The sequence below is a fragment of the Lepisma saccharinum genome, chromosome 1 (assembly GCF_977018435.1).
Source record: "Lepisma saccharinum chromosome 1, izLepSacc3.1, whole genome shotgun sequence".
Lineage (NCBI taxonomy): Eukaryota > Metazoa > Arthropoda > Insecta > Zygentoma > Lepismatidae > Lepisma > Lepisma saccharinum.
The window spans coordinates 47,465,964-47,481,180 of record NC_139229.1 but is presented as its reverse complement, the minus strand read 5'-3'; the positions used below and the strand labels follow the sequence as shown (position 1 = coordinate 47,481,180).

Sequence of the window (15,217 nt, the reverse complement as noted above, 5' to 3'; positions counted from 1 at the left end):
ATGCACAAATTACAAAGTAAAATAGGCATTTAATATAAAACGCCGCACCTTACTTGTATATAAACTCGAGCCTCCTTGTTTTCGTGACAAATTTGTGAATGACTGTGGTCGAGTGGTTAGCACATCGCGCTGCGAAGCCAAGGGTCCCAGGTTCGAATCCCACTCGGGCTTGGTTGTTTGTGAATGTCCACTCATGAATTTCATCATTTCATCACTCATCCCCATCTTTGCAAATTAGCCAAGAGGCACAAAACGCAAAGTAAAATAAATGAAATCAATCAATCAATAAATCTTACAGACTACAAGAGTTCTTTCTCGATGGATAATACACAACTACGGCACAATACAAAACAAAACCACCACATGTTCCATGCAAGGTCCGTTGACTTGATTGGTGTTTCCCGCCCGCTTCCCATCCCTTTTTGGCAAGCCGGAGTGGTTGTAAAACTGTGACGACATAGGGATGAAATGTCACTGGAGAATGTTTTGTTTTATCAAGGAAAACATATTTTTGTGTTCTCTCTTTGCTCTTATATTCGTGCATTTCAATTTTTTTTAAAGGTTCATAAAAGAAATACATTACGATAGAGAAGGCATTTTTAAAATAAAAAATATATGAAATGTGTATTTTAATTATATCAGTCACACAAACATAAAGGCTACAGCACAGTTTGTTATTTTATTTTATTATTTATTTTCTTGGCTAATTTTAAACGACTGTATTTTCTTGCTGATATTGATTTTATGTATTGTTAGTTTATATAGTGTTAATAACTTAATAATACTGCTAATAACATTAAAAATGATAAACTTGAAAGAAAATACTTTGGAGACCGCACTACTTAAAATGAGCAATACCAAAAAGCAACAATTCTCATTTTTTCTCTCTCTCTGGGTCGAAACTGATATGCATACACCACAATTGTCGCGTTGAAATAATAAGAACCTTTATAGTCCGCCGCCAATTTTTTTGATAATGAAATGCAGATTTCATATTGTTCAATGTGCTTTTCATCTTAACAAGTGGAACTAGCAAACATTCGAAGTGGCTTGCCCAGGATTTTCTAAGTGGGGTGAAGCATGTTAAGTATACTTTTTTAGTAGTCATTTCTCATCTTGACATCTTTTCCTGTATTTGACGTTTTTTTCTTCTACCTTTTAAAGAGTATTGAGCCTAATCAGGGATTATGACCCTCACCAACCGCCCTTGAGCACGACACTGGACACTCGGAAGAATCTTGATGACTCCAGAGAAACCCTGTCGTGGCTGTAAACTTGAGGATGGGCTGGAAAAAATGCCTGTTATGACCCAGTCATTCAAGCATGGGGGGAAGTAGAGACGTTGGACTGTGTTGTATGGTCTCTGCCTGTTCAGAAGCGTTCGGCTGTTCTCGGCACCGACTGAGATGAGAGATTCGCACCATTCTGCCTTCAATAGGAAACTTTGCGGGAGGGTTCGGCACGAGGGGTAGGGTGGTCGGGGGTAAAGGTCCGTGAAGCGCAAAGATCCGCAGGGCTTTTTTGCGAAGGCTTTGAATTGAACTGACACCAGTGATGTTCAGATCACGAGGTATAGTCAAGGAGACAGGACGTACGAAGTGTGGTGTTCCTAGAACAAAAACCTTTACAGCTATGAGGTAAGTTACGTTTTTGTATAGTTTGATGTAATTTGGAATAAACAAACTACTTCTCTGACACTGGTGTGGCTATAGGTTCATGTATTACTATGTTTCTGTGTTTAGGTATAAATCTTTATTAATCTTTTAATGGAGGAAGTCCATCAAGCTATGCTGTTATTTGGCGGGAATTGGCAGCATTTTTTAACATGGCGATATGGGGTTCAAATCCGCTGAGAGAGTGGGGCAAATGTCCGCTGCGGAATTTTATCTCATTCGTATAATTTTTCAAATTGTATATTCAATTCCTCATAAAAATTTACTCTACCTTACATTGTTAATATCTATAAAAAATATCTATATAAATAATTATGGTTGTAAAAACATATTTTTCTCTCTAAGTAGAGTTTGTATGGTAACAATGCTTATCTAAAACAGAAACTGTGCTATTTTCTTTCTACATGACTTCATGTATTTAGGTCTACTTGTTTTGTTTAACTGCTGATAGTTTCAACAACCTGGTAAGATTATTGTTGGGATTATACTGTATTAGCAATGTCTAAAAGAAGGCTATCAATTCAAGGCTATAGACCGACCAACTAAATTATTGCCAAGTTTTGTTTTGTGGTTGGGGTTTCATGTTGAATTGCTAAATAATTTCTTGTCTTTAAAAATTCTTTCTGTATTAATTTATAATTGCATAGCTATCTATTCAACTTCATGAACTTTTTTAGGTACCGGTATTGTTGAAAATTTTCCTCTTTGTAGCTTTGTCGAATCATGTGAAAGTGGAACCAAATTAGGCATTTTGTGTTGATAGCTTCTGAATTTATTATAGCACTAAAATAGAGCTTAGCGTATTTCTCAAACAACATCGCAACATTTTGATTCAACAGGAAAAATTCAATCGTGGGAATATACTCAATTATTGTCAAATGTTCATAATATCTCTGATAAAGAATACTTTCTAATGCTAGAAGTCCTCATACAAACCTCATTTTCTCGTTGCAGGAACTACAAAAGAAAGAAAGCAGAAGTGAGACCGCCGACCGATTATCTTTTTCAACAAGCACAACAAATGAAAGCAGATGGCATGTCTGTACGAGAAATCGGTAGAGTTCTTGGGTTTGATGAATCAACAGTTCGTATAAGATTGAAAGCTGGCAACGGAGTTCGGTCGCTAGGACGTTTCAAACGTGTGTTCACGCCCGAGCAAGAAAAGGAAATAGTGAAACATCTTAAAGACTTGGATGCCCGTTTCTGTGGATTTACATTGAAATGTCTATGCTTCCTTGCCTTTGAATATGCAGAAAGAAATGGAATCACGCATTCCATTTCAAAGGAATCGAAGTTAGCTGGCAGAGACTGGACAAGGGAGTTTATGAAGAGGAACCATCTCTCTCTAGGAACTCCGAGAAAGACAAGTGTTGCTAGAACAATGGGATCCAACAGGCGACAATTGGCCCAATATTTTCAAAATTTGAAACATCCTGGAGAAATACCACTTTCCGCCAAACCGCATCTACAACATGGACGAAAAAATGGCTTCCAAACCATCCCGAATAAATTACCTAAACATGTTGCTCCAAAAGGTAAACGAGAAGTGTCAAAAAATGTGTCAGCTGACAGAGGAAAAACAATTACAGTTGCTTGTGCGATGAGTGCTACAGGACATCACGTGCCACCATTTTTCATATTTTCACGAAAAAGAAACAACCTGCTTCTTCTGAAAGATGGGCCAATCGGTTCTGCAATGGATGTGACAGATTCTGGTTATATGAATGTGGAAACATTTTTAGTTTATCTAGACCATTTTAGAAAACACACTAACCCCTCTGCAGAAGTCCCAGTTTTGCTTATTTTGGATAATCACATATCGCATGTTTCCCTCCAGGCTATTACTTCAGCTAAGAAACACAACATACACATGGTTAGTATTCCTGATCATAGCAGCCACCGAACCCAACCCTTGGATCATGTTTCTTTAGGCCATTGAAAGCTTATTATGATGATTTACGCGACAATTGGATCACATCGAATCTTGGTCAGCTATTAACTGAGTACCACGTAGCAGGTATATTTAGTCGAGCATTCGAGAAAAGAGCCACAGTAGAAAAAGCCACTCAAGGATTTCGAGTGACTGGAATTCATCCATTGGATATCAATATTTTTACTGATGAAGATTTTTTACCAGCCTCAGTAACAGAACAAGAACATGAAATTGATACTGTTGATCTTGAAGATCCTGACCTGTATGGAAGAATTTGCTTTGAAGACAGTCCGCCGGAAAACTGTCAGTCTGCTCTTGTAGAAACAAGGAATGATGAGTCCAGCAATGTGGCTGCTCTAGGAAATCCTACTCCTGTCCCTTCCTCTTCCATTGATAGGACAAGCAGCAGAGCTGCTCTGCAAAATCTTGCACCTGGGACTTCTAGTTCTTGTCAGTCATCAGTGTCTCCCCATGATATTATTCCACTCCCGAAATTAAATATTAGAAGAAAACGTACCGGAAGAGGCCTAAAATCTACTCTTCTCACTTCGACACCACACAAGGAACAACTTGAAGCACTACGACAGGTAACAGTAGATCACGAGAAGAATGTCTACACATCAAAAAAATCAAAGAAGAGACTCTTTAAAAGTACTGACAACCCGAAGAAAAGGGTTGATGAAGAACTTGTGTCGTCGTCTGAATCAGAATGTGACAACATTCCAGCTGAACTTCTACCCGCTGATTTTGTTGTGGTCAAAGTGTATGGAAAAACTAAATCATCATTCTGTTTGTACGTGGCTAAAATCATTGAACTTGACGTTGATGGCTACCTTAGTGTATTTTACAAAAGGGCTCCGTAAACTATGAGATTTAAGGAAAGGGATGAACGATGTTGTGAGAAAATTGTCCACACCGATTCAAAGCAGTTCTACTTGATTCAAAGACATGATAGGTTTTAAAACTGATCTGAGTGATTTGTTTTTATTCTAAAATTATTTGAGTTTAATTTCTAGTTATTCAAATCTTGGGATACCTACTTGTCAATTTAAAATGAGTGACTATTTTATGTTCTATGGTTATCATAATTCAGTTTAATACAGTAAATATAGCAAAAGTTATTGTAATTAATTTTGTTCTTGCTGTGTGGGACAAGAATCCACAACATAGTACACCTGCGGATTTTTGCCCCATGCTATGGGGCAAAGGTCCGAATTTGCTTATGTCAATAAAATCAAATTCTTACTTTAAACCATTAACTTTGTGGGTTCTAAAACTGGTGTTCATTTTAGCTGTATAAATAAGGTATCCATTTATGACATTTTGAGATTAAAAACTTAAGACCAAAATTCGACAAAAAATCAAACGTAAAAACTGCGGATCTTTACCCCCACCTACCCTACTACAGGACCCTCATTTCGATGCACTAAACTTTAGCGAATCTCTTGCATATTTTGAGCTGTTTCATGCTGTCGCTTGGCTTATTTCGCACAAATATGCGAATAGTCTGACTTTTTCTTTGCTTCTTCTCTAAAATATTTAAAATGCAACATTTTTATTATTTTGCCTGGTCATTGCCTCATCTCCCGATGCCTTGCCTCTGAGTGGAGTATTCTGAAAATTTGACCTGGTTTACCGCAACAATTCTTATTTATTGTATATATTTCTTATGTATTAATTAGGGCTGAGCCGATACTGATGCCGATGTATCAGTATCTGAAAGAATCAGTTGGAATTTATTTATTGATACTAGCCAATCCCGATTAGCCTTACTGTGCATAAAGTGGACTTAAAACACCAATAATAATAATTTTCCGGCATTTTGGTCTTTCACGGGCTCTGCAAAAATGGTGTGTGACACTGGAAACTATCAAAAATTCTAACATTTTAAGTTTTGCGCCAGTTTTGCATGAAAAGATGGATTTGTGACAACATAACATGTATTTTAATATTCTGATGCAATTCTTCAATATTTTAAAGCAAAATTCTTGGTAAATTGATACATATAACTGGAGTAGAATAATTAGTTACTAATATTGATCAGTATTTTGAACAACTTTAAATTATTACAATTTTCAAGTATCGGTATCGGTAGGAATCGGAAAGAATATTGGTATCAGTTCAAAGTGATATCGGCTCAATCTTAATATTAGTTAGATATAATAGAAAAAAAAACATCATGCAGGATAGCAAGTCAAACAAAAACAGGAGTCCGACAAGTTCAGATTCTCTGGCAATATCTACATATGTGAAAAAAGTTGGTTTACCAGAGGAAAACCAAGTAACATGGGAGAATATGATTGATTGATTGTTTTAAGTCCACTTTATGCACAGAAAGTCTAATCAGGACTGGACCTACAGTTTAAAGTGAGATCCGAACCACTATTGAGATCCGAACCACTATGTGCCTCCACCGGGTATCGAACCCGGGACCCCTTGATTACAAGGCTACGATGATACCACTGCGCCATCAAGGAGGCCCCATGGGAGAATATGCCACTGTCACCATGGTATAGCATTTTCTCCATATTGTGATGCTAGTTTTCGGTGGATTTTGGCCTATGGTACATTTTCAGACCAGCAACACTGTATCACTGATCATTGTTCTTTTTTGGTGCAATGGAGAGTGAAGTGACGTGCACTGAGGAGTAGCTAGTCTAGCAGAGATAGATCAGTCAATCTCACATCTCTAATTACTTTCAAATCACAATATTTATTGTCTTGTTAAAGCCACAGTTCATATTCAGCACTTTTTTTTTAACGTGCTTCTCGTCCCTTGGTGCGATCCGCGGGCAAAGCTGGCCTAGCTTGCTCTTCCTCCGCCTCACCAGTTCCAGGTAGAAACAGCTGCCCAATGGAAAAGGGAATATTTCTGCATTTACCTCCCTTGCTCCCTCGCCTCTTGCTGCAATGGTTGAAAGCCCGTGCTTTTACGTCCCCAGTCTATCTTCTATAGGACAGATAGGGGATTGGTTTCCCTTCGATTCCTTTGAAAATCCTCTAAAGAACTCAGGGGGAACTTTTCTGCAGTACTTATGTTCTCTGTATTTACACAACCTTTTACACGTTGTACAATATGTATGTATAATATGGGATGTAGTTTTATTATTTATGAAATGGGAACATGTTATGTGCAGACAATAATGTTATGATTTATTTATTTTCTTTTTTTTTTCAAATATGGAATTCCTAGGTATATAATGATAAAATTACAAATATGTGCTCAGGCTCTCTCTCACTCTAGTTTTAGTAGTGTTTTATTTAATATACTAATCTCTTGGCCTCTAATAGTCATAAATACGGATGTACGGATGTATTTATTTGGGCAAGAGAACGAGCATTCATATTGTTGTTGGTTTGGTTTATTTTACTTCGCCTCTTTGGTTATCGTAAAAATGAGGATGAGTGATGATATGATGAAATTGATGAAGGTACCTCATATGAACGATCGATACCAGGATTCGAACCCGTGATGAGTGTGCATTCTTGTTCCTATGTGTTGTACTCTGCAGTGAATAATGAAATAATTTGGAATGAAAAATGTATCTCAGAACTCAAAAAGCCAAATGAATATTATTGAAGAAACTACTAAAAAGTGTGTTTTGTTACCTGTGCATAAAGTGGACTTAAAACACCAAATCAACCAACCGTGGGGGAGTGGTTATCACAGTGCGCTACAACAACAGGAGTTCCGGGTTTGGACCCCGACCTGGGCATGGGTATTCTTTGTGTTTGTCTCTTCATTAATTTTATCGTATCACCTTCACAATTAACCAAATGTGGCAAAAAAGCGATGCTAAGTAACAAAAATGAAATCAAATCATTGATTGATTGCTTGATTTGGTTTATTTTACTTCGCTTTTCCACCCTTGAGCATGCCACTGATTGCTACCCCAAGTGTCGACATCACCGCACGTCACTGGGAGAGTGGCATGTCCATGTTTACCCTACACCAACAAACATGACAAATGTGCGCTCTATTGACATGTGCATGCTGAAAGCAGTATTGCCAACCTAAATAAAATTACAAAAACAGTGCAGATATTTACTGACTGAACCTTGTATATGTATGAGTGTGTGTGGTGGGTGTAAGTGTGTTTGAGTGCATGCATGGATGTGTGTATGTGTGCTTATTTTTTAATAATGAAGTGTTTGAGTCAGTCTTCCATCATACTAAATTACCCTTATACAGAGCATTCGAAAAGTCCCTGCACTCAAAGTTTGAGACTTTATTGCTTATAATTTATTGAACTTGTCAACGTAATGAATACATATATACATTTGTTAACTATATCTTGAAATACACAGAAAATAATTTGTAAATTAAATGTGAATAATACTGTCATCTCTGAGGTCGGTAGCACACTGACAAGATGGCAAACTACTTTCTATGCGTTGAAATACGCAAAAGAATGTTGAAACTAAATTTGAAACAGTCATGCATTGCAGTTTTAGCTGGTGCCGGTTCATCAGGAAATAGACGTTTCCATTTCTTCACACATATCTCATATGACATACTCAAAATATGCTTCTAATATAGCGTTTCACTGCGTGACTGATACATTTCTGGCATCTCAGTGGGCGATGTGCTTAAAAGGCATCGTTGACAAACTGTGATTGTACATCTCCCACTGAGGACTGTAACAGCAGCACTGCTCTAAACTCGTTCTTCAAGGACATAACAATCCCTACTGGTAGGCTTGCCAACTCATCCAGATGAATGTCGAAGTAGCAACTTTTCGAACACACTGTACTATGAGAATTTATATATACAGATTCTTTACATACCTGCACAACAGCATGGAAAAATGCCAAGACGAAGACCAGGGATTTGAAGGCGGAATGGTCACATGTCTCCAGAGTTTGTGGACGCATTTTCATATATGTGCTTCGAAGATTCAATTTCAATCCATTAGGTGGTTCTGTCACAACTGCATGAATAATAAAAACAGATCATATTAAACACGAAAAGAAAATTATTATTTTAGCACATATCAGTTAACAATAATTTCAACCAAACAGAAACATCAAAAATAAATTTACTTAAAAGTACAAGAGACTATTCTGTTAATCTCATTATGAATCTTAAAACTTCAAAATATAGTTCTTCCTAATAAATACATGTAACTAACTTTTCTCATGAGACTTAATGTAAAATTATATTAATTTCAGTGGCTGTATCAGACAAACTAACTATACCAGCGTTCCTAATGGCACACAAGAAAATAACATAACCGGAAGCCACCCAGCAGTGAAACAAGTTCTTATGTGGATGGTGGAAGGGGGCATCAAAATTAATAGCACCATTACACTAAAGTCTCATCGAAAAAGTAATTTGCTTAGGTTATTATATTATACTACATATGTTTTATTCCCCAAGCATGAATAGTTCTTCCTTATGAAATAGGATGAAAAGCCATGATGCAAAGTAGAGATGGTAGAGAGTAAGTATCTTCTACGAGTTTGAGTTTTTTGTTTTAGTTTTACTTTATGCACACATAAGCTAATTGGGACTGGACCTAAATTCTAAAATATGATTTGAACCAATAAGTACCTCCACTGGGAATCGAACCAGGCACCCCTTGACTGCAAGGGAACAAAGTTGGCAAACAAAATCTCTTTACTATATTCTGTCCTGATATATTTCATCCTTCTAGCTGGACTTAGTATTCACTTCTTTACATATTCTTCTTGACTTCATTTACCAAGTTATTTCCGAGTCTCTTGAATGGTTCTTGCATATTTCATCTCAATTCCATCATATCTTGGGTCATCTTTCTTCATTCATGCTGTGTACTGTCCACAATATTTTGATCCAAACCTTCCTAATCCATTTTACACCTTCGTTTCAGACTTCAGACATGCATAATAGTCTAGGGCCAGCCAAGATGTTAATATAATTTCGGGGTACTAATTTTCCTTTATACAACCGTTACATGGTTATGAATGGATGCTAAAAAACCATGATTGTCATCTCTAAGTGGTAGAAATAGAAATGGTGACCAGTCCAAGATGGCGGATGTTGACATTTGAAAAAAAATGACTATCTCTGAAACGAACGGCCTGATCTCAACAAACTTCTTTTAAAATTAAAGCTTAATCTATTTTCTATATTTAATGTTATCTTCAGTTTTTCAATAGGAGCAACCGTTAAGTAGTTAATCATGGATTAGTAAAAAACATTTGTATTTTATACTATACACGTCACAAAGAAAAACTGTTTTCTTATGCTTGTAATAACCGTAAACTACAGGAAAATAATTCTATAATGGAAGCAATGTGTACATACAAGAAAAACTAGTATTTTTTACTATTAATTTTATATTTATCATTAATTTATTAATAATCTAGGCATCTGAGAAGAAAATGTTCCAAACAAACATTGTAGCGTAAATGCTTATCTTTAGTTTGACATATACACTTGTTGGTTTTTACCTTAGAATTCATATAAAACAAATGAATTCTGTAGTGTGTGCATCGAATTCTTCTAGCAGCATGTGTCCTTAGTCCTATTTAATTACACGTATTGTAACTGGTACCGATTATTGAATAGTATATTATTTTTATATACATACAATCACATTTAATAATAATCATAATAATTTATATTAGTATTGTTGTTATTATTATTAATAATAATATTAATAATAGTTGTTTTGTTGTTGTAGTATTAACTAGCCATTAATTTTGTTTAATTGTTACCGATGTTCATGGAAGACTGTTATTGATTCATTGAAATTAAAATTTGGTATGCAGCAGCATTTAGGCTATTTTCACCCGTCATATTATATGAGGTCAAGCACCTTACAATGTATAAAAAATCACCATGCGTGTCTCTAAAATCTCCTTACCCACGGTAAAAACCGAGGCAGTACTAAAGCACTCAGCACATATATTCCTATGAGCAATACACAGGAGACCATACATACAACCATACACAGGTAGCCTCCCCGATGGCTTAGTGTAACGTCCTTGCCTTGTGATCAAGGGTACCAGAGTTCGATACCCTGTGGAGGCACATGTGGTTCGGATCCCACTTTAAACTGTAGGTCCACTCCGGATTTTCCTGTCTGTGCATAAAGTGTACTTAAAAAGAAAAGCTCAAATCAAACAACACTACAAAGGATTGTGCTGGCCGTAGGTTCAGACGCCAGAGCCTCGTTGGTCTCCAAGACTGCAGTTGATGAGGTTAACATTTGGGAGTGTACAGAAGAACATCATAACATACGTGTATACTCGTTATTAGTTATTACAGCCAAAATGTCTGCTTTCAAGAAAGTAAAAATCTGTAAAAACAGAAGACGGACCAGAGAAGTTAAATTATATGTGGGGGAATGCATTCACCAAAAGACATAGACAGTTTTGTACAGTGCTGTCGTGAACAGAAATTTTGATTGAGAATAAAGATGCATGATTTATCGGCTGAAAACTTTCATTGTATGTGTCGAGCCAATTTGACAAATACAAGGTACATTCAATATATAACCGGAAAAGTTGTATAAAAAATCGAAAATACGACCATGTTTGGTATTTCTTTGTTATTTTGTGGTGGCATCCTAGAACTATTAACAGATGGGCCTGGCACGCCTGCCTCGTGAACGGGGTGCTGGGAATGAGTTAAACAAGATGGCGGCACCCTTGCAGGTTTGCAACAACTGGAGCAGTGAAGTGTCATTAGATTTCTGTTAGCTGAAGGGTTGAAACCAATCGAAATTCACTGTCGGATGGCAGTGCAATATGGTGAAAGCTGTTTGAGTCGAACACAAGTGTACGAGTGGGTAGAGAAGTTCAAACAGGGTGTAACAAGTGTTCAATATTCGCCACGTCCATGACGCTCTGTCTCTACAGTCATGGAGAACAACATTGCGAGAGTTGATGAGTTGATACGGGAAAACAGGCATATTACGGTGAGTGAGATTGCATCAAAGATGAACGTTAGTGTCGGATAGACCCACCATATTGTTCATGACGTACTGATGTTCAAGAAAGTGTGTGCGAGGTGGGTTCCAAAACATTTGACACCAGAAATGAAAGACAGGCGAATGGATGTGTGCGGGGAGCTTCTGCGACAGTACGAGGCTGAAGAGGAATCATTTCTTCATCGTATTGTCACAGGAGATGAAAGTTGGGTACATTTTTATGAACCTGAACGAAAGCGGGCTACAATGGAGTGGCGACATTCTTCATCTCCAAGAGCCAAGAAGGTGCGAGCTGAAAGAAGTGCTGGTAAGGTCATGTTGACTTTGTTTTGGGACCATAAGGGAACAATTCTTGAACATTACATGCCTAGAGGTCAAAATGTACACTATGTGACATACGCAAACCTTATGCGTGAAAATTTGAAACCAGCAATTTTGAAGAAGCGACGTGGTCTGGTGTCCAGTGGCATCCTATTACTGTATGACAACGCGAGACCACACACTGCTAGTCACACATTTGCTACCATCAATGACCTAAAGTTCATCTGCTTACCCCACCCCCCTATTCCCCAGATCTGGCACCTTCAGATTATCACATTTTTGGCCCACTTAAAGATGCTCTTAGTGGCTCAAGGTTCGAGGATGATGAGGAAGTCCAGGCAGCAGTGCATGAGTGGTTATGCACATGCCCAAAATAATTATTTGCACATGGAATTGGGAGGCTTGTGGAGCACTGGCGCAGATGCATTGAACTTGAGGGGGACTACGTTGAATAATTATCATGTGTTGTATTCCATTCGAATAATAGATTCTGTAAAAAAAAAAAAATCCGGTTATTTATTGAATGTACCTTGTATCAAGTCCTTAAGAAAACTAGAAGCAGATGCTTCATCCTCCCATTTGTTTTCTGAAAGTCTTCTTTGCTCATCAAAGCATGCCGAGAAACGCTTGAAACGGACACTCACAGATGGACACATCATATACATACATCAAGAATTGTGTTTCGTGTGACAAAGAAAGGAAATACAAGAGAATGTGAAGATCAAGGGAAACACTTACTCAGGTTCCTGAGCTGGGAATTGATAAGATATTGCGTGGGAATGCAATTGAGAGAAGAGTGGAAAAATCATCGCAATCAAATTAAGGGAGATCTTAGATGAAGAAGAATGTTATCATAAATCTTATTACTTTGCCTACACCAAATTCATATCAGATAAACCTGGAAATATTGGTGAAAGTAGTTAAGCAAGAAAATCGGCATGTAAAACCTATGCTATATATTTTATGGGAGAAATTCAAGGGTTGACCCTCGAAGTTACTTCCTTTCAAAACAATTAAGGATGATGATAATCAAATATAATAGTCTGCCGAGAAAAGTTTCCATTACAGCTTGTACCAAGAATTTGGTTCCTCCTAATGTATTCCAGCATTGACGGTACAATAGGTAATCTGACTTAGGATTTGCTACTTGTAAACTATATGAGGACATAAATCATATTTGAAGCAGCTCTTGAAATGGAAAATGTTAGCTGATGGGGTATTTGGTCGAGACTTGGTGTTAGCTGAGGGGATGCTTCTATAGAATGAAGCAACTGGGGAGATGATTTGCGAAAAATTCGCAAGCTTTGGGGATACCATTATAACGACTTTGTCAGTATAATTCAAACTCAGTATCAGCACAATAGGTAGCTATGGTGCTATGTTGAAAAGGAAATTTAAATGTACATATACTGATAACTTTATAATTATTATATTGATAAAAATAAAAAATAATAAAAAACTAGAAACAACATAAATTACAATAGCATCCAATTATGCATATGTTTACAATAACATTTATAATATATCAATGCTATACATTAAAAAAATATATCTTTGTTATCTCCTTCCAGGATAAAGCAAGTCTTTGTATCTACAATTCTGAGCTTCAATTTTGTAAATTCATCATCTGATCAGATCACCTCCAAACATAGAACATATAACTGTCACTCTATGCGACCTTCCTCCAAGCACTCATTTGAGGAACTGTAACATTTACAAGCCTGATCGTTAAGGAAGATGAAAACAGATACCTATTCACTGCTTCCAATTCAACATGGCATCTATTATACACATCAGTGTCATTTCACAACGTTCGATTCTTTATAAGATTATATCATATTCAAAGTTCATTCGAGTCATAAAAGGCTTCTATATAACTTAAACATCCAAGTTATTATAACATTTCCCAGTTTAATGCTTTAAAAGCAACAATTATTGTACAAATATATCACCATTCCATATTGCTAAATCTGTACTCATCTTTCTTACATCCTCAGATCCCCTTTTTTTCTAAAGTCACAGACAACTAGTATTAGAGCAACTAGTTCAAGCCAGATTTTTTAGTATGAGTTATCTTCAATTGTTTTTTTATTTTATATTTTTGTCCATAAGTGCTTAACAGCTTGAATGTTTGTGTAGTAAATGTACATATTTGCTCTGTTACAGCTATTTTACTATGTATATCACAATATACTTATCTAATGATTACAATTACCATTTTTTGAATGTTGATACAAAATACCAAGTATGACATCATATTATACATTGAACAATTTTAAAGAGTTGACCTTTGTATATAAACCTTGATGCCAATGCAAATGTACATAATTTCAATAAATTTAATTATAAATTTGAATGTATCATATCTTTCTTGTCTGAAAGAACACATATGATTTAAAATATTTGTTTTTTATTTTGTCAGTCAAAAATAACTGTTATGAATATGAATTCAACATATTGCACAATTTGATAATTTTGTCATTATATACAAATTGGCTTTTTAAACATCATATTTAATAAAATTAGTTTAAATAATAATTTCAGACATTTAATTGCATTATATGAATAAATTTTGAGTAATCATTTGACTAAATTATATAAATATTGCACAAGTGTGGAACTTTGGACTTAGCCTAACTATTTTCATATGTTGTTATGACAATGTATTATTTTTATTGTCATACTGGCGCTCAACAAGGGACGAACCCACAACAGAATTGAGCACTACTGAGACTTTTAAACATATAATAATTAATATAATGCCTCTATATTTACAAACTGTTTACATGTTTAGCATTATAATCAATTGAGTATAACTGAATATTTATTTTCCAACAATACAACAAGAACTTGTTCATCATGAACCAATACAGTGCAACTATGCATAATGAATTTTTAGTACATAATAATATTGAAAAAATGAAATTCAAGTTCGACATACCAACAATTATTATCTAGTGAAGTACCACATGAATCATTTTTACATAAACAATGTACCTACCTAACATTATTATTTATTGTCAACCCATGAAGCACCATTCAGAACTTCATTTTCAACCTGAGAGCATAATTTCTATATTAATCTTTATTTAGCCAAAAAATATATTAATAATAATTTTTTACATGTAGAGTAAGTAACCTCTGATCCAACTAAGTTTCCCATTGGGAATTCATCCATTTATCTGGTAAGATCAGCTAACAAGACAAAAATCTAAGTCCCTGCATCAAGAAGCAAACATCCTCAGATTTACGGAGTGCTGAATATAAGATTTTTTACATCACAAATGAATTCATGCAAGAAATGTATAAATTATGATGTGCGCAGAAAAATTATAAATCATGAATAATTGTTGTTCCTGAACTCGCAGCGT

At 35.9% G+C, this 15,217-nt stretch overlaps 1 protein-coding gene across 2 annotated transcripts in view; it reads right to left on the bottom strand.

Moving 5' to 3' along the window:
• The window catches only part of Dhc98D (Dynein heavy chain at 89D), a 519,777-nt gene that overhangs the window by 39,162 nt on the left and 465,398 nt on the right, over positions 1 to 15,217 (bottom strand). For both annotated transcript variants that reach the window (XM_083131330.1, XM_083131320.1), the window contains one exon: positions 8,395 to 8,537. In XM_083131330.1, the coding sequence (XP_082987456.1) occupies positions 8,395 to 8,537 (143 nt within the window). The remainder of the gene's footprint in view (positions 1 to 8,394; positions 8,538 to 15,217) is intronic.